This window comes from Salvelinus sp. IW2-2015, linkage group LG36 (assembly GCF_002910315.2).
Source record: "Salvelinus sp. IW2-2015 linkage group LG36, ASM291031v2, whole genome shotgun sequence".
Taxonomy (NCBI): domain Eukaryota; kingdom Metazoa; phylum Chordata; class Actinopteri; order Salmoniformes; family Salmonidae; genus Salvelinus; species Salvelinus sp. IW2-2015.
Genome location: NC_036875.1, coordinates 32,504,127 through 32,522,836, shown reverse-complemented (window position 1 = coordinate 32,522,836; position 18,710 = coordinate 32,504,127). Strand labels below are relative to the sequence as shown.

General features: G+C 44.4%; 1 protein-coding gene and 1 long non-coding RNA gene across 3 annotated transcripts in view; one reads left to right on the top strand and one right to left on the bottom strand.

The window, feature by feature from the left end:
- LOC111959648 (zinc finger protein GLI2-like) overlaps positions 1–18,710 on the bottom strand; it is a 156,536-nt gene that overhangs the window by 45,132 nt on the left and 92,694 nt on the right. The window contains exons 1-8 of one of the 2 annotated variants that reach the window (XR_011474936.1): positions 17,190–17,293; positions 16,627–16,828; positions 13,222–13,332; positions 12,788–12,919; positions 4,338–4,487; positions 3,326–3,490; positions 2,847–3,125; positions 540–885 (exon numbers count right to left, since the gene is read on the bottom strand). Coding sequence is in view for 1 of the 2 variants with exons in the window: in XM_070437600.1 (XP_070293701.1) it covers positions 540–885; positions 2,847–3,125; positions 3,326–3,490; positions 4,338–4,487; positions 12,788–12,919; positions 13,222–13,332; positions 16,627–16,828; positions 17,190–17,391 (1,587 nt within the window). In the remaining variant the exon portion in view is untranslated. Of the gene's footprint in view, positions 1–539; positions 886–2,846; positions 3,126–3,325; positions 3,491–4,337; positions 4,488–12,787; positions 12,920–13,221; positions 13,333–16,626; positions 16,829–17,189; positions 17,392–18,710 lie in introns of those variants that run through there. The other variant, XM_070437600.1, reaches the window with a different exon arrangement.
- Positions 14,814–18,003, top strand: LOC139023770 (uncharacterized). The gene is made up of 2 exons (XR_011474938.1): positions 14,814–15,022; positions 17,210–18,003. It is a non-coding gene; the product is annotated as an uncharacterized lncRNA (long non-coding RNA).

Genomic DNA, 18,710 nt, shown 5'->3' with positions numbered 1-18,710 from the left:
TGGTAGTTACGGTCTTGTCAAATCAAATTGTCCCATTGCTGCAACTCCCATACGGACTTGGGAGAGGCGAAGGTCGAGAGCCATGCGTCCTCTGAAATACGCACTGCTTCTTGACACACTGCTCACTTAAGCCGGAAGCCAGTCGCACCAATGTGTCGGAGGAACCACCGTACAACTGGCGACCGTGTCAGCGTGCATGCGCCCGGCCCGCCACAGGAGTCACTAGAGCGCGATGGGACAAGGACATCCCTACCGGCCAAACCCTCACCTAACCCCGACAACCCTGTGCCAATTGTGTGCTGCCTCATGGCTCTCCTAGTCATGGCCGGCTGCGACACAGCCCAGGATCGATTCCGGATCTGTAGTGATGCCTCAAGCACTGTGATGCAGTGCTTTAGACCGCTGTGCCACTCGGGAGGCCCTAGCGAGTATTTGTAATAAGATAATATTTTTCTTCCTTGTCATCGTTTATTAAACTTTCAGCATTATGACAGTTTTTAACAACAGTTGTTATCAAAAACTCTATATAAAACTCTTACCAACAGCAGGAATAGGAGGCAGCTTGGTGTTGGTGTTCCGGATCTGTGGACCAGAGTTGGTCCAGGGACACGAGTCTCTCACATTCTTCAGCCTCTCCTTCTTGATGTTCTCCAGCTTGATGGTGACTCCTCCCCCTTTACGGAGCCCAAGCCCCACCCCTGCTGAGTTGCTGTGGGAGAGGGTGGAGGAGTCTACCATGGGAGGGTCATCCAGTGCACTCAGCTCCCCAAAGCTGCCCCCGCTGTGCAGGGCTATCTCTACTCCACTGTCATTGTTGTGGGCACTGCCAAGTGGCGATGGCTCACTGCTACATGACGAGTGACCGCCAGGGCTGGATTGATACGTCTGGAGAGGGGGACAGGATATATGGTTTATGTTAGACACCAGATCAAGCCTATCAAGGGCTTTTCATATTACTAAGTTGAACCAAGCTCTACTGAGTGGTTTTGTTCAGGTTGGCATGGTAGTGTGAAAAGGGTACCACAGTCAGACCAATTGCTCTTTACTAAGAACCTATTTTTGTTTCTTTTTGACCATTTGTGTTTCTTTTTGACCAAAGGATCACAGTAAGGTACTTAATTCAGGGCATGGTCATTGTAAAAATATGCTTAAAGTATGTACAAGCTGGATGTAGAAGCCTAAGTGTTATTGTTTCTTAGTTTACTCCAATTAGGGGAGGGGTGGTAGGGTTTGCGGGAAATAATAAAGGAAATATAATTAAAAAAGATATGTATATATATATATATATATATATATATGTGTATTTATGTGTATATGTATATATATTTATATATATGTGGGTATGTATGTGTATGTATGTATATAAATATATTTACAAAAAAAATATGGGGGATTGGAAATGATGTAGACAATTACATTGATGGAAGCTACAATCTATCTGCAATATCTAAATATAATATAAAAATATATCAAAATAATAATAATAATATATATGCTTAAAGGCCTAGTGCAGTCAAAAACGGGATTGTTCTGTGTTTTCTATATATTTTCACACTATGAGTTTAGAATAATACTGTGAAATTGTGAAAAATATGTTAATGCACTTTTAGTGTAAGGCCTGAAATTTCAGCCTGATTTGGTGGGATTGAATTTTGGCTTGCCTGGTGACATCACCAGGCAGTCCATTTGTTATCAGACCAATAAGAAAGAGTTCCAAACCTCTCTGCCAATAACAGCTAGTTTTCAGTTTCCCCTCCCCACTCAGACCACTCCCAGACGGTCCTAGCAAAATTCTTGCTTGAGAAATTGCTCTTTGCTAAGAACCTATTTTTGTTTCTTTTTGACCATTTTAATTGAAAAGGATCACAGTAAGGTACTTACTTGTTACCCAGAAATGATTTGATATTGAGAAAAAAACAGCTGTATTGGTTAAAATATTAAATACTGGAATACAGTTGCACAATTCTGATTAATCAAGTATGTAAACTCTTTCCAAAACCACAAATTAAATAAATGATGTAGCCTAGCTATAGTTTCATAATCTTATTTATCATAGATGTGTTGGATTCATTTACAAAGGAAACAAGTATATTGTGGAGCGATGGAGGGATACTGTGAGTCTAATCCCAGTCAAGTGTTGATAGTGATGAATTCTGACACAGACTGAACTAGAAAGAGTCTTGATCACAGCTTGATTGCTGACACTATTTGTTCCACACACATGCTGAACAGTCCCATTCTTTGAATATTAATTTGATAATGACTTTTATCATGGCCCGACAGACATTACTGTCAGATCACGTAGGCCACAGAGGAATATAACTGAATAAACTGAATAAACTGTAGACAGTACAGTATAGACTTTTAAAACCAGAAGCGCTTGGAGAGTGCTTGGTGTAATCCTCTATTCTTTCATACATAAAGGAACAGAGTAGTGCAATTTGTACAGATGCAAAATTGACATGCAGTTAGAAAGCATTGAAATGAAAGAGAAAAAGTGGTGGTGCTTACCTCAGAGATGCCTGTCCGTTGGGGAAAGTGTTAAAGAAAGAGAAGCACATTCAAGTAGTGACCAGAGAGGTGAGATGGATTAGGAGAAGGGTAGACCATCAGCAGGTCAATTGTCCATCACAGTTAGCGTGAAAGGTGATGGGATAGATGGTGAAATGCCTGCATTTGAGTCACAAGACTCAAATATCATAGAATATGTATGAATGGTACTGATAGGATTTGCATTGATAGTTTTAAGTAGTTAGTAGTTGAGAGGATTTTGACAATAGTCAAAGTCAATGCTTTGTTAAACAATTAGTGGTGATGACACATTGGAATGTCACACCCAGTCTTACCATCGAGTTCTCGGTCTTGATTGACTTGACCTGCAGGCAGTCCTCCACTCCTCTAGTAATGCTGTTGGCCTCCATCTTTCCATCTATCCCTCTATCACTCTGTTTGGCATTTGCCTCGTTCTCTCCATTTCCCTTGGGAGGACCCCTGGGAGGCACATCGCCACGTTGTTTCTTGGTGACGTGGGCCTCTGGTCCGTGAACCGTCTTCACATGCTTCCTGAGAGAGCTGGGGTCTGTGTAGCGTTTAGTGCACCCAGGGATTTTACAGATGTAGGGTTTCTGGGAAAAATAATTTAAAATTATGTCTTATTACCTCATGCTTATGATTACTGATTTCATTGCCTTCTGAAAATGCAATATATAAAAACAAAATAAATGTTTATGCGCATTAGTTGATTTAAATAATGGCAGTGGGTAAATACTGTATGTAGATGTAGCTCAAAGTATGTCTTTGAGGTGATTGTCTATAAGAGCCGTACCTCGTTGGAGTGTGTGCGGTTCTGGTGCTTGGCTCTGTCTGAGGCGTTGGAGAAGGCTTTGTTGCAGCCCTCATGTTCACAGACGTACGGCTTCTCCCCTGTGTGGGACCTCAGGTGGGTCTTCAGGTTCTCCAGGCGAGAGTAGGCCTTACAGCATCCTTCAAACTAGAGAGAGGGAGGCAAAGGTCAGTTAGACATAGCCGCAGAGACTCTTACATGTATCACACAAAAGTATTTGCTCTTAGAGAAAAATTACTATTACAAGTATTTAAGCTAAGTAAGAGACCATGGAGAGCTTTGTTGAAACAAAGCATCAAAGCTGTTCTGTGTTTAGCTTTGGTATGCTACAATAGGCTATGCATTGATTTGGTATTCCTTCAGAGCGGCATACTGTGCTGTGCACTGTGGGTAATTGACAGTTTGTGTGAGATGGGATCAAACTATATTCGCTCAAAAGTGGACATAAAATACCTAAGATCCTCCCTTCAAAAACACAAGACTTGCTAGAGAGGGAGATAGCTGGGGGTGAATGAGATGCATGTGGGATTTAAAACTAAACTCTTTACACTTTAATAACTAATATCCTCCCCTCCTGTCAATCAGCCTTGTGAAGTCTCTAGTCAGAAGTATTTTAATGGACTGGACTCACAAGGCCTCATCAATGAGCTTTGAAGCTGAGGAAACTACACTCTGAATGTGATCATCATGAGTGGACTGCATGCTACAGATGAGGCCCTTAGGAATTCCCGGAAAACTCATCTAGATGGAGAGGAAGGATCACTACTGGTAAGAAATAGGCTCGGAGTGAAGAAATACAGTAAAGTTACGGTCAATAGTTATTACAGGGTGCAAAGCATAACCCTATCTAAAGGTAGGACTTGTGTAGAAATGTGTTTAATACAAGGAGAGATAGTTATGTGAGTGGCTTATCCATGACCTATAATAGAAGGCTCTGGACTTATTGAAATAATGTGTACATGCCCAGGTGCTAGTTGGGAGTTGGAGTTCTTACTGTGCATTTGTGTGGCTTCTCCCCAGTGTGTCTCCTCATGTGGACCACCAGCATGTACTGAGCTTTGAAGGGCTTCTGTTCTCTCGAGCACTCATCCCAACGGCACACAAACTCTTTCTTCTCACCATGGATGTGGTCGTTGTTGATGTGCTGAAGAGAGAACAGGGGAACATGGGGTTACATGGGAGTAAAACACAGCCGACACATCCATGTATCTCAACTTGTTTCAGGATATGATCTTCTCAATCAACTGTCAGACTGTCTTTAAAGCTGTCCCTTTCCTGCTCATTCGAGGTGGGATGGTGTGTGTGTGTGTGTGTGTGTGTGTGTGTGTGTGTGTGTGTGTGTGTGTGTGTGTGTGTGTGTGTGTGTTTGTGTGTGTGTGTGTGTTTGTGTGTGTGTGTGTGTGTGTGTGTGTGTGTGTGTGTGTGTGTGTGTGTGTGTGTGTGTGTGTGTGTGTGTGTGTGTGTGGAGAAGTGAGACGTTTAGTCAGCAAAGAGCTTGTTGAGAGCAGGCCTCCCAAACATCCCTCTCTGAGATCCCGTCCTTTCCCCAAGCCAGACCACGAGTGACAACGCCAGCCATCATGGCTGACAGTTTGTCTACAATGTGAGTTGTAGACAAAGGGTTGTGAGTGTTTTGTCAGGTCCTGTGTCTCACACACACACAATGTTTTCTCAGGCCCTATATGCGTCAGAGGGAGGGGACTTCCTTTACTAACCGGAAGAGGAATTAGGATCAAGAATAATCCTGAGTTGTCTGACAGTCACACCTGAGATTTACACACATCTCCTCCTCTCTCTCCCTCAGATGCACATGCTTCAACAGCTGATTATGTTCTTTGAGGAACACGTTGCACCCCCCCCAAAGAATACGTTCCACCCCCCCACCCTCATTTTGCCCTCAGAATAACCTCAATTCGTCGGGTCATGGACTCTACAAAGTGTCGAAAGCGTTCTACAGGGACACTGGATCATGTTGACTCCAATGCCTCCCACAGTTGTCAAGTTCGCTGGATGTCCTTTAGGTGGTGGACCATTCTTGATACACACGGGAAACTGCTAAGTGTGAAAAACCCAGCAGCGTTGCAGTTCTCGACACAAACCGCTGCGCCTGGCACCTACTACCATACCCCGTTCAAAGGTACTTCAATATTTTGTCTTGCCCATTTACTCTCTGAATGGCTCTCACACACAATCCATGTCTCAATTATCTCAAGGCTTAAAAATCCTTGTTTAACCTGTCTCCTCCCCTTCATCTACACCAGGCCTGGGCAAAGGCCGGCCCGGGGGCCGTATTTGGCCCGCGAACCTGATTCAATACGGCCCGCGGAATCATGCTCAGATCACATAAAGAATTTACGATAGTAAAGTTTTGAAAAACATATTTGTCATTCAAATGAAAAGCCCAATGAATGCCTTTGTGTAATGATTCAACTCCCACCACTTGTGGGACATTTATTTTGAAGGCCGTATAAATAACAACTGCACGAGGACAGACAGTGACTGACAGGCTGACACACACGTCACAGTTACAGATAGTAGCTAGCTAGAAAATGCACAAAAATTTGTTTTTCAAAGATTTCAAAGAAAAGGAAAGTATACAATGAATGTAGTGTGTTCCAGCAAGAGTGGACATTGAAATATTTCTTTATTGAGGTATCAGGGAAAGCTGTGTGCTTAGTGTGCAAAGAGAGCATCACTGTCTTGAAAGACTACAACTTGTCCCAACACTTCCAGACGAAGCATGCAGAGAAATATAGGAATATGTCTTCTGAGTGCATCGAAAGAGTTGCTTTCTCAGTTGCAAAAGCAGCATGGACTTTTCACAAAACCGCATTCAGCAAACGACAGAATTGCGAGAGCTAGATATGTACTGTCCCACAAGATTGCTAAACAGAGCAAGCAATTCGCTGAGGGCAAATTCATTAAAGAATGTTTACATGACTCTGCAGCAATACTTTGCCCCGACAAGAAAGAGCTGTTTGAAAATGTTTCCCTGTCAAGACAATCAGTGACACGGCGTGTTGTGGACATTGCAGAGAATATGGAACAACAGTTGAAAGACAAGGTAAAGGATTTCACCTATTTCTCCTTGACCCTGGATGAGAGCAGTGATGCACGTGACATGGCACAGTTGTTCATATTCTTACGAGGCATAACCCCAGACTTTGAAATTACAGAGGAGCTTGCTTCAGTGCAGTCAATGAAGAGCACAACCATAGGGAAAGATTTATTGGAGGAGGTTAATAAGTGTGAAGCAAAGCTGGGACTGAGTTTTGAAAAGTTATCCAGTGTGACCACCGATGGGTGCCCAAACTTGACAGGAAAAAACGTTGACCTTTTGAAAAGGACACAAGATCAAGTAGCTGAGCTGAAATTATTTTCCTGCATTGCATTATTCATCAGGAGGTGCTCTGTAAATGTGTTTTGAAAATTAACCATGGTGTGGATACACCATGGTTCATTTTTATCACTAAAGTGGTAAACCTCATAAGAGCAAAATCTTTAAACCACAGGCAGTTTGTCTCACTGTTGGAAGAGACAGAGTTGGGTCATGCAGATCTCCCCTACCACACAAACGTGAGATGGCTGAGTTTGGGGAAGGTGCTTAAAAGGGTGTGGGGCCTGAAGTCGGAGATTGCTGAGTTTTTGCAAATGAAAGGAAAATGTGGATTTCCCTCAACTGCAAGATAAAGAATGGTTGGCTGATTTTGACTTCACAGTGGACATCATGGCCCTCATGAATGAACTGAATTCCAAACTACGAGGAAGGGCCTTTTTGCACATCAGATGTACAGCCTTGTCAAAATTACTCCTCCTGACCCGCCAAGTAGAAGCAAACAATCTCACCCACCTTCCGACACTACTAGTCTGTTTCCTATCAGATGACCAGCGGGAGAAGTATACATCGCTGCTGCGTGCTTTGAACAGTGAGTTTTCTCATCGTTTTGAGGATTTCAAAGTGTTGGAAAATAACATGCTGTTGGTTTCCGCTCCTTTCACCTTCAATGTAGATAACGCTCCCACTGACCTGCAACTTGAGCTTATCGATCTTCAGTCTGATGCAGTGATTGGATAACTATTCAAAACAATGTCACTGACGAGGTTCTATGCATCTCTCGACGACAAAACTTTCCAAAGATTAGGAGTCATGCTCAGAAGATGTTTGCACTGTTTGGGTCAACCAATGTATGTGAACAGACATTTTCAGTGATGAAATATAACAAGTCAAGAAACACATCATCATCTCTTACTGACTCTCACCTCTCAGCAATCCTGCGCATAGTGACGTCAGAAACTATACCTGACTTCACTGCTCTAGTCAATGCCCATCAGAGACTTCACTCCTCACACTGATTGAGTAGTTTAAATGTAATGTTGAGCTCTCTCTTTCTTGTGTTTTTGTGCATACCCGTTAACAAGAGTTCTGTCCATGGTGCTGAATGCTGTCACGTTCTGACCATAGTTCTTTTGTGTTTTCGTTGTTTTAGTGTTGGTCAGGACGTGAGCTGAGTGGGCATTCTATGTTGTCTGTTTCTATGTGGGGTTTCTTGTTTGGMCTGATATGGTTCTCAATCAGAGACAKGTGTTTTGCRTTGTCTCTGATTGGGAACCATATTTAGGTAGCCTGTTTTGTGTTGGGGTTTTGTGGGTGGTTGTCTTCTGTCTTTGTGTCTATGCACCAGATAGGACTGTTTCGGTTTTTCACATTTGTTGTTTTGTAATTTTGTAGTGTTCACGTTTATCGTCTTTATTAAAACATGTTGAACACTAACCGCGCTGCGCTTTGGTCCTCTCCTTCGTCCACAAAAGAAAGTCGTTACAAATGCACAGTGTACTTTTCCCTCCGTGTAGTTCATTGCATGTTTAATAATGAAAATACCTTCCAAAAGGAGAACATGGATGTGGTTTATTTCTGTGCATGTTAAAAAAGTAAAATAAGTAGCATATCTGGACGTGATTTACAGTAGATATATCTGTCAAAACAGTCATACACATGATGTATAATCCTGTAATATGATTCTGGCCCGCAATAGCAAAAATATATTCTAATGTGACCCTCCATGGAAAATAATTGCCCAGGCCTGATCTACACTGATTGAAGTGGATTTAACAAGTGACATCAATAAGGGATCATAGCCTTCACCTCGATTCACCTGGTCAGTCTATGTCATGGAAAGAGCAGTTGTTCCTAATATTTTGTACACTGTGTATATGCATACGTTCTTTACTTGAGGATTTCAAAAACATGACAGTGATTGGACATAAATGTCTAGAGTTACATTCTATTGAGCTACAGAAAACTTACTAACAATGAAAAACACTGACTTCTTGTTTTGAGGGAACTGCCTGTCTTTCATAGAAGTGTGTGGTCAGGAGGTCAGGAATAGTCACTCTGTCATTCTGATGTATTGTCTAGGCACGCAATGCCACTTGGTAGGATTACCCTGTCTGGTGCCCCTCCATTTCGACTAAGCCCTTAATTACAGTATATCCTGTCCTTTAGGCCCAGACAACCCGAATACTCATGTTACACACACACACACACACACAACCACACAACCACATGGAAAATATTCACATCCCCAGGTAAACCACTTCATTTCCTCTGAAGCCTGTACTATACCTTACTTATGTGGCCACTGTCACAAGCAAGAAGCAAATGGAGCAAGACTCCATCCCCTCTTCAAGTCGGTTACATCCCATATGCCACCCTATTCCATAAATAGTGCACTACTTTTGACCAGAGCCCTATAGGGAATAGAGTGCCATTTGGGATGCAGATGTATACCCACTGACTCGGTTAGCGGTTGAGGATCATTCCTACCCAGTTCTTTTTTAGAGAAGGAGGAGTGGATAAAGAAGTGTGTGGCCTGCAGAAGGATTACATTTTCAGCCATGTACTCTTCATTCCCGTTACATCTGCTCCTGCCACGCCCTCTACTTCTCATCCTGTGTCTCCCTAACCTGCCGCTACTCCCCCAGTGCTCTCTCCCTCTCTCTCTCTGTGTGGGTGTATCTGATTGTGTGTGTGGAGAAAGGTGTGCTGGAGTCAGAGCAGATCCCCACCAGCTGCAACCTGTTCCATAATCAAAACCTCTACAAATACTCAGCCCTGCCACTTCCACGTTGCCAGATCGTAGCCTTTGCTCAGTCAGTCTGCATTTCAAGCCGTTTGTTCCTGCATTGATCTTGTTATCCTGTGGTGCCTGTTTTCCCTAGCCTGACACTGCTCTTATCTCCGCTACAGTTCCGTCCGCTCTGACTCTGGTCCCCGTCTCCAGTCCCTCGTCTCATCAGTCCTGCTTCCCTGCCCTGGACCCCTGCTCTACTGCTTCCTTGGATTCCGCTCCGGACCTGCTTACCCTGCCCCTACTTCCCTTGCCTCAGCCGCAGCCTCAGTTCCTGGTTCCCTGCTACCCGCCAGAGCTCCCCCTGGCCTGCACCCCATCTCCCCCCGGTTTTCAATAAATACCTTGGTTACCTTATCCCTGTCTCTTCGTTTGAATCTGCACTTGGGTTCACCTGCTCCACCCCACGTAACAATACCATAGTGAAACCATAATATGAGGCTACAAAGGAAGGATTAGTTTGGGTAAATAGAACCTAGAAGCGCTATGCCATAATTTAGTATTTTTTCAAGGTGTGTGATTTCACTGGTGAGAACATTGTGTGAAACCTTGGATCTACAATACAGGGGCATGTGTACAGTAATGTAGATGAAGATATAAAGTCCTATCAAACTCTTAGCAGCAGACTCTCAGCTATTACATCTACATCTACCGAGATATATAATTAGAAGTTACTGTAACAAGAGACTCATTCATAAATACATTATTTTATAACACTGTATTTACAATTGACATATACTGTTAGTATTTTCCTTCCTGGCTGCCTAACCCTTGTTCCAGAGAGTTGTGGTATGTTCTTTGCTTCACCTTGTCCATCCACACCCCACGCCCTACAATATACACCCTACAATCCACACCCCACGCCCTACAATCTACACCCTACAATCCACACCCCACGCCCTACAATCTACACCCTACAATCCACACCCCATGCCCTACAATCTACACCCTACAATCCACACCCCACGCCCTACAATCCAGACCCCACGCCCTATAATCCACAACCCACGCCCTACAATCTACACCCCACACCCTACAATCCACACCCTACAATCCACACCGCACGTCCTACAATCTACACCCCCACGCCCTACAATCCACGCTCTACAATCCACACCCTACAATCCACACCCCACGCCCTACAATCCACAACCCACGCCCTACAATCCACACCCCACACCCTACAATCCACACCCTAGAATCCACACCCCACACCCTACAATCCACACCAGCAGGTCCTATCTCTGTTTTCTGTTCCCCTCAGCCCCTGACAGAGCAGCAGAGTAGGGGGATGGATGCTGGAACTAACTTGGTCTGGACTAGCCCTCTGTCAGGACAGAATGGGATCGAGGGGCTGGGTGGCAGGAGGAGGGGGAGAAGTGAGAGGGTGGAGGAGGAGAGGTGGGTGAAAGGGGGAAAGATGGGGTAAAAGGGGTTCTTAGTTGGCTCTCCTCCTTGACTTGCCTTGTCAGAACAGTCTGGGACCAGGGTGCTGAGAGTGGAGGGAGAGGGTGGAAAGGGGGGAGAAAGGGGCTCCAAGGTGAATCCACTCCTGACCCGTAACACTGGGAGTTAGAGACTCCAGACCATTGCAGACTCAACTCAGAGACTCCCAGTCTGGGTACTGGGCTGACACATGCCCCTTGCCACCTGTCTGTCAGGTTGGGGAAACCCAATTGTTAATCACAGCCTATGGGAGTGGAGCAGCAGAGAAGGCTGCGTCGGGAGTTTAGTGGAGAAGAAAGGAATAACAGAGTTCAAAGGTCAGAGGTTAGAGCCAGGGGTTCGGGGTTACAGCTGCAGGGCCATTAGTGTACCTATGTCTCCTCAGTCACAATCAACAGGCTTCATTAACCCTGTGCGTGTCCACCACAGGAAAGGATCAACAGCTGTGACTCCCAACCCCTGGCTCTGACCTGGCACTGACTGGTTAAATCTTAAACTTGACGCACTGACTCTAACCCTGCACACTTCAAGGATGAGCAGAAGAGGCCGTTTTGAACTTTATTTTATTTTTTATTTTTTTAAATTCAAGGTCTTTTGGACTTTTTCCTGTATCTGTATGCCTCTCTCTCTGTGCCTCTGTCTGTGTGACTCTCTCTGTGTGACTCTCTCTCTCTCTCTCTCTCTCTCTCTCTCTCTCTCTCAAAACATGGTTTCCATGGTTTCCATGTGTTTGATACCATTCTGTTCACTCCATTCCAGCCATTATCCTCCTCTCACCAGCCTCCTCTGATTGGCATCCCATGTCATTGTAATAGCGGAGAAGAGATCATTTCTTGAAGAGTGTTGTCATACATACCTTAAGCTAGATGAAACAGTACTGAGAGTCAGAGGCATAATGCCCTCGAAGCCAGTGCTTGGAGGATATACTGGCACGGGTGTTGATAGGCCCGAGATGAAGTTGAGGGCTGGCAAACTGTGCCAATACATCCCCCAAACACCGGCTTCGAGGGCATTATCACTTTTATATTATCATTAAAAACATTATTTTGATGAATTTATTCATACTATTTCATCCTTGCACAAGATATAGTCCTTTTTTGCTAGCTAGCCGACTACGGCTAACTTACAGTCACGTTAAACAGTGCAGCCAGAATAATAGCAAAGTAGCTGCATTTGCGTTTGTTTAAGCTACTTTCTAGTGACATTTATTTGGATATATCCATATCGATGAGCTAATGATGCGCAATTTCACTTGGCATAGAAAATGCGCTCTCTCGTTAGGACACTGTTGTTCGGTGGAGCTAGCCAACAACACAGCTAACACAATCACTTCAAACTGAACCTGGAAAGACTGCAAACTTGCTGCACTTTGTTTCGTTTTGCCTGTTTTCTACTGACATTTATTTGTATACACTGTATATCCATAAAAATGATGTTGATCCATGATTTCGACTGGCTGAGAAAAGCTGCCTGCCTGCCTGTCTGTCTCATCCCAACTCCTGACCCCTACATGTTCATTACTATAGTACAGCTAGAGATCGAATACTGCAACATTGTTTCAATACTGAAACAATGTTGCAAATGATGGAGAGACAGACAGCAAGGTTAATACAAATCTCCACCGTTGAAAACTAAATGTTAGTCTAAAAGAAATGGGAGTTAATGTCTAGATGCTTTTTACAGTGGAGATCAAGTTTATAAATTGTCTGGCTGGATGGATTGCCAGGGAGATGGAACAGAGTAAATAGGCATTTCAACCTCATAGCTTTAGCTGGTGGTTACCTGTGGAATAGACACCGGCTGCAATGTGGTTTTAACCAATCAGCATCCACGATTAGACAGACCTGTTGTATAATTTCTAATAACTCACGTGAACGAGCTGGTCCTGGGTGTCGTACTCCTTGGTGCAGCCGTCCCAGTGACAGTTGGTCTCGTAGACAGCCTCTGGCTCCTGCTTCCACTCATCTTTATCCCGCTCCTCACTCAGGTCCAGGACATGCTCCTGTGGACCAGAGGACTCAGTCAGAGAGGGGTTCATGACTGTGTCTGACGTGCATGCATGCACACAGTATGTGTGTGTGTGTGTTGACAATAGCATATCGCTACCAACTATACTGTACTATTCTGCAATTGCTTATCTGCTTCTTGATGATCTAAGATTGCTTTTACACAACTCGCTGTAAAGATAAGAAAAAGCAACAACACAGTTCGTCTTATTGATCTAGTGTAAAAGGACCCGGTATATTATATTTCTGTATGCCATTTATAAAGATCAATTAAGTGAGAGGTCGTGGGGTCCCAAACCTGAGAGCACGGTGATATGGACCGGGGTCCCTCTGCTTCTATCTTGACCTTGTGCCTCTTGGTGATCATGGGCTTGACTGTGCTGCTCACCGCCGGGTCGCCACCAGCATTCTGCAGGAGAGAGAAGGAGTTAGACGTTAGAGAGACACAGGCTATACCAGCCTTCTGAAGGACATACTGAAGAGCGAGAGGTAGAGTTCAGATAGAGTGGTCCTTTGTGACTCAGTTGGTAAGAGTGTCGAGTTCAATTCACACAGGGATTACATACAAAATGTCTGCTAAGTGGCCAAATAGAAGAAGGAGTCAGAGAGTTACGGTGCTCTGGTGCGAAGAGATGGAGGCAGCGTGAAGATAACCCAGAGTGGCTCTGGCTGACTGGCTCTGTTCTATGGCAACATGATGATGTGAGGGTTGGTTGGTTCCAGAGACAACCTGAGCCAGCCAAGCACCAGGCTCAGGGCACATAACTCGTATAGCGACCCACCACAGAGAAACAGTTTAGACTGCTTTATGAGAGTCAGCCAGGGGAAATATGAAAAGAAATGATTACCCACACTGCAACGCTCAGAGCTTTGATCCTCCGACCAACTCTTAACACGACAGACAGACAGGCCTTTTAAAGCCTCAGTCACAGGCTCTGAGGAGGAGACATTCAGTGTGTGTGTGTGTGTGTGTTTAAGCATCATAAGAAAATATATGAAGGGAGGGTTCGGAGTCAGTGAGGAGGGGTCTCTCTAATCTCCAAATCTCACCCAGCAACTACACTACAGTACAGTACAGTACAGTACAGCGCTGACTGTGCTTCTGGGATCTCACTAACACTGACTTTTTTGGCTGGAAACCAGGGGAAATGTGGTTCTGTTCACTGTCAAGCTGAGGGGGAATTCAGCTCTCTCTGCCTGTGTGTGAGTGTGTCTCTCTCTCCGTGTGTGTGTATGTGTGTGTGTGTGTGTGTGTGTGTGTGTGCGCATGTGTGTGTGCGCGCACATTAGTGTACTAAAATAGACATAGTGATGGAATATATGGGTGTCTGTGTGTGTCTGAGGGGGAGATGGTAAATGAGGGGGAAGTTTACATTCATAGGGACCATATTGTATACAATAAGTTGATAAAGGAGACAGAGGAAACACTTCTAAGAACTGAGACAGATAAAAACAGCTGCTAGTGGGAGGGAGTCATCCTCCAGCTGAAACATCTCTCACCAAAAACACTTGACAGTTTATGAGAATCTTGGGTTGGATTAATTTAGCATGACATCATTTTACCAATAACATAACTTGTACACAATGTACATATAATTCATGTTAGAGAGCTCTGGGTGTTCGTTAGGCATCTTCACTTCATTTCAGTACATCTTGTGTTTTGTGTCAACTGAACATGACCCCAGATTCTGTGAGATGACAGATGTAGACTATTATTATATTACCCCTGTCTGTCTGTTTAGCAGGGATACAAACTTGTCACCTTTCAGTGAAATTCGCCGTTTTGAGTGTGTGTGTGTGTGTGTGTGCGGGGGGCTTTGGATCACTACTAGCTGTAAGCGAACGAGCGATGCGCGTTTGGAGCAATACTGGCTGTATCCAAGGCTCAGCCAATCGTTTACATAACAACAGAAATCAGAGCAACAAGCGACTGAAGAGACAACCATCAGCGCGCGCTCTGGAAAGACAGCTTGCCAGCTACAGCAGCGCGTCTCTGAACGATAACGAAGAGGTAACGTTAGATGAGAAGCCTGACCACGGTGATGAAGCGTACTTAATGAGCTGTAACCGAAAAACAACTGGCATTTGGAAAGTTTGAGGTGAGGGAGAAAGTGGTGGAACAAGTATTTGCATTGTTAAATATCTTTTTAGCTGGATTGAATTATCCGTAGCTAGCCAGAGAAATGTTGAGCAATATTAGCCAACATATCTGATCAAATAATTGAGTTATGGTGTGAAAATTAGCTTGCTAATAAAGTCAGACAGCTAACGTTACAACATCAGATGAGCTAACATTAGTAACCTAACCAATTCTCTATAGTATTGTAGCGACCCGCACAGACAGCTGTGTGTTATGTGTTAGGCTATTAGTTGGTTGTGTTGTATTTCCCAGTATCCAGTGTTCGCGGGGTTCGAAATGCCAATCAACCTGCTATCTGCCAATCCCGGGAATGCCTGGAATGTTCTGATGCCGGGCATCCTGATGGTTGGCGGAGTGGCGTGGAGTGGGGGTGGGCAGGGGGATGGAGCATTGGAAGTTAAGACCAGGTTTAGCCATTGTTCTCTCTCTTACATCTGGCCTTCACAAGAGAAGGTCACGGTTGTTTTATAGGGTATCCTTCATTTATTTGGCGTGGGCTACGGCCAAACAGTAGCCTGTGTGAAGTTGGGTTAATAAACCGTAAATTCGTAAACTCAATCCTCTGTCTGGACAATTGTTCCTTTATGATCCAGTTAGGTCATTACAGTATTAACTGGTAACGTATACGACTCCTTGCCGTTCCTCAAGTTATAACGCGTTAGTTGCTTACTGGACCCTGACATTCTGTGTGAAATGTTAACTAGTTAACTAGCTAACTAACTATGAGGCATTGCTTGTTAATAAACAAGTGGATTCAGGGATCAAGTGTAGCTGGAGCTGGGTCTAGCTTATGCTGGATGCCACCATAGAGGTGAAAGGAACACCACACACTTTCCTGCTTTCTCACTTTTGCTGGGACATTGTAGAACAGATGTCCACAGTCAGAAAGTGTACAATGTAGTACTGTGCAGTGTAGTCCAAATATATTGTTTTTGTTGTTTTGAATTTGACAGTAACACGTGTGAGTGAGGGGAGATTATAATTTGTTTTACTCAGTGAACGTTATTTTTGCACACAGTTTTGAATTTGACAGTAACACATGTGAGTGAGGGGAGATTATAATTTTTACTCAGTGAATGTTATTTTTGCACACATGCAGCCTTGTGCACTTGATCGATGTCAACTATAGTGGCCACTATAATAGAGCAAAAATGGAATGCCTGTTTCTTTCATTCTCTTTCTACTTTAAGATGTTTTTTCCCCAAGTGCAATATTTAGATGTGTGTGGTCACAAGCGTTCTATTATAAAGGCTGTCATGGCTAACTGCATTATTAGTGTATTGTTCTTTCTCAAGAGTGTCATTTGCAGTAAAGTCTAGGCAACAAATAACATTGGATTGCTTTTTATTTTTTTATTTTTTATAAATCTGTGAGTTAGGTTCACATTAACCACTTTTTATTTTACACACAGAGACTGATCATGTAGATCATATTCTTTGTTGTTTAATTAGTTAAAACCTGCATTCCCCCTAGCAGGGATTTTTTGCATGTTTCAGTACAACAACAAAAAAAGTCACCTTTTTGGGCCCTCAGCAGTTTGCATCCCTGGATTAGGAGACTCACCTGGTTGGACTCAGAGCTGGAGGTGTTGTGGGTTGTGTTGAGTGCGGAGGCTGCAATGGCGTGGGCATGCTGGCGGGCAGCGAAGGAGGGCGAGGGCTGGATGAGGGGAGGGGTATGGCCGAACGCACTCAGGCCTCTCTGTTGGTTGAACAGCTGCTGGTATGCCATGGGGTTGATGGAGTGGGGGAAGGTGAACGACGGACTGGGAGAGGAAAGGGAAGGACAGTTATTAGCGGATCCACTCCATTTACAATAGCAAGAGACAGACATAACTCCGCTATAGGCCTGGACATAAGGTTGAATGCTGTGGCGATTGAGTGAACGAGTGACTAGTGTATGTGGAGCCCTTCAATAGATGTATAGATATGTGAAAGTAATAAATACTCTAACATTTAAAGATGAGAAAAGTTAGAATACCTTGTAAGTTTTCTTTGAGTGAGTGACTGGTGTAATGCCTTGTGTGTGTGTGTGTGTGTGTGTGTGTGTGTGTGTGTGTGTGTGTGTGTGTGTGTGTGTGTGTGTGTGTGTGTGTGTGTGTGAATGCATGTGTGTATGTCCTGCACCTGATGCCGCTGACTGACAGGTGTCCGTAGGAGCTGCTGGCTGCAGAGCTGGAGCGTGAGTTGTTGATGTAAGCCACCAGAGAGTTGGGCGAGGTACGGATCATGGTCTGCAGGTCGATGCTGGCGTCTGAGAGAGGGGAGATGGACAGGGCTCGCTTCCTGTTCAGCCTGGGGGTCAGTCTGGGGCTGGAGAACCTGGACACTGCAGAGAATGAACACAATCAATCAATCAAATGTATTTGATAACTGTTTAACTGTTGTCACTAGTCATCATCTGTTTTTAGATGAAAGCAGCACAAATATTTTCTCCAGAGGCGTTCTAGTAGAGGTCATTGTGCTGCTAGTCTGGTCTAGACTACAGTACAGTCCCCCCTCAGTCTGTTAATGTCTGTGCTCCAAATGGCACCCTATTCCCTATATAGTGCACTGCTTTTGACTGGGCTCTGGCATAGGGCTCTGGTCAAAAGTGGTGCACTGTATAGGGAATAAGGTGCCATTTGGGACGCGGGCTATCTCTCTCCAGCATCTCTCTCATACAACCCTCCTTCTCCCCTTAAAGTTCACATCCTCTTATGCATAATTAATCACTTGCAATCATTTTCTGTAATTACCGTGATAAGAATCTCACCGAGTCAGTTGCATTTCAGCAAGTTAAATAGAGGCAATTTAAACACATTTATTTGAGAATACCATTAAAAGAATGAGGCATAGCTACAAAGGGCAGAAGTCAACCTAGAGAGTTGTGGAGGGCTTTTCCTAAGCTGTTTTTGGAGCATGAACATTACAGTAAAATAAAACACGTTTTGCCCATGAACTGTTGTTTTGTACTTTGTGGTAACTTTAACCCTTTTATCACTAATTCCCTCAGGTGGTGTTTGATACTAACCCTTATTCTCTATAAGAATGCATGTAGACATACTAAAACCACGTAGTTCTGTGTACATCATTTTGACTCCTGTGTTCCAGTGGCAATGGGTGACAGCTACTGTAGGGAGAGATGGAAAGAGACAGAGGAGGTGATAGGGGGGAGTGGCTAAGGAATACAGGGTAAGGGTAGAGGGGAGTGGCTACCGGGAATACAGGGTAAGGGTAGAGGGGAGTGGCTAACAGAATACAGGGTAAGGGTAGAGGGGAGTGGCTAACGGGAATACAGGGTAAGGGTAGAGGAGAGTGGCTAACGGAATACAGAGTAAGGGTAGAGGGGAGTGGCTAACGGAATACAGGGTAAGGGTAGAGGGGAGTGGCTAACGGGAATACAGGGTAAGGGTAGAGGGGATGGCTGAAACGGGAATACAGGGTAAGGTAGAGGGGAGTGGCTAACGGAATACAGGGTAAGGGTAGAGGGGAGTGGCTAACGGAATAAAGGGTAAGGGTAGAGGGGAGTGGCTAACGGAATACAGGGTAAGGGTAGAGGGGAGTGGCTAACGGAATACAGGGTAAGGGTAGAGGGGAGTGTTGGCCAGCTGCTGTGGGTCAACAGGTGCTGAGCATTAGCCCTGGTGTGAGGGGACAGGACACAGA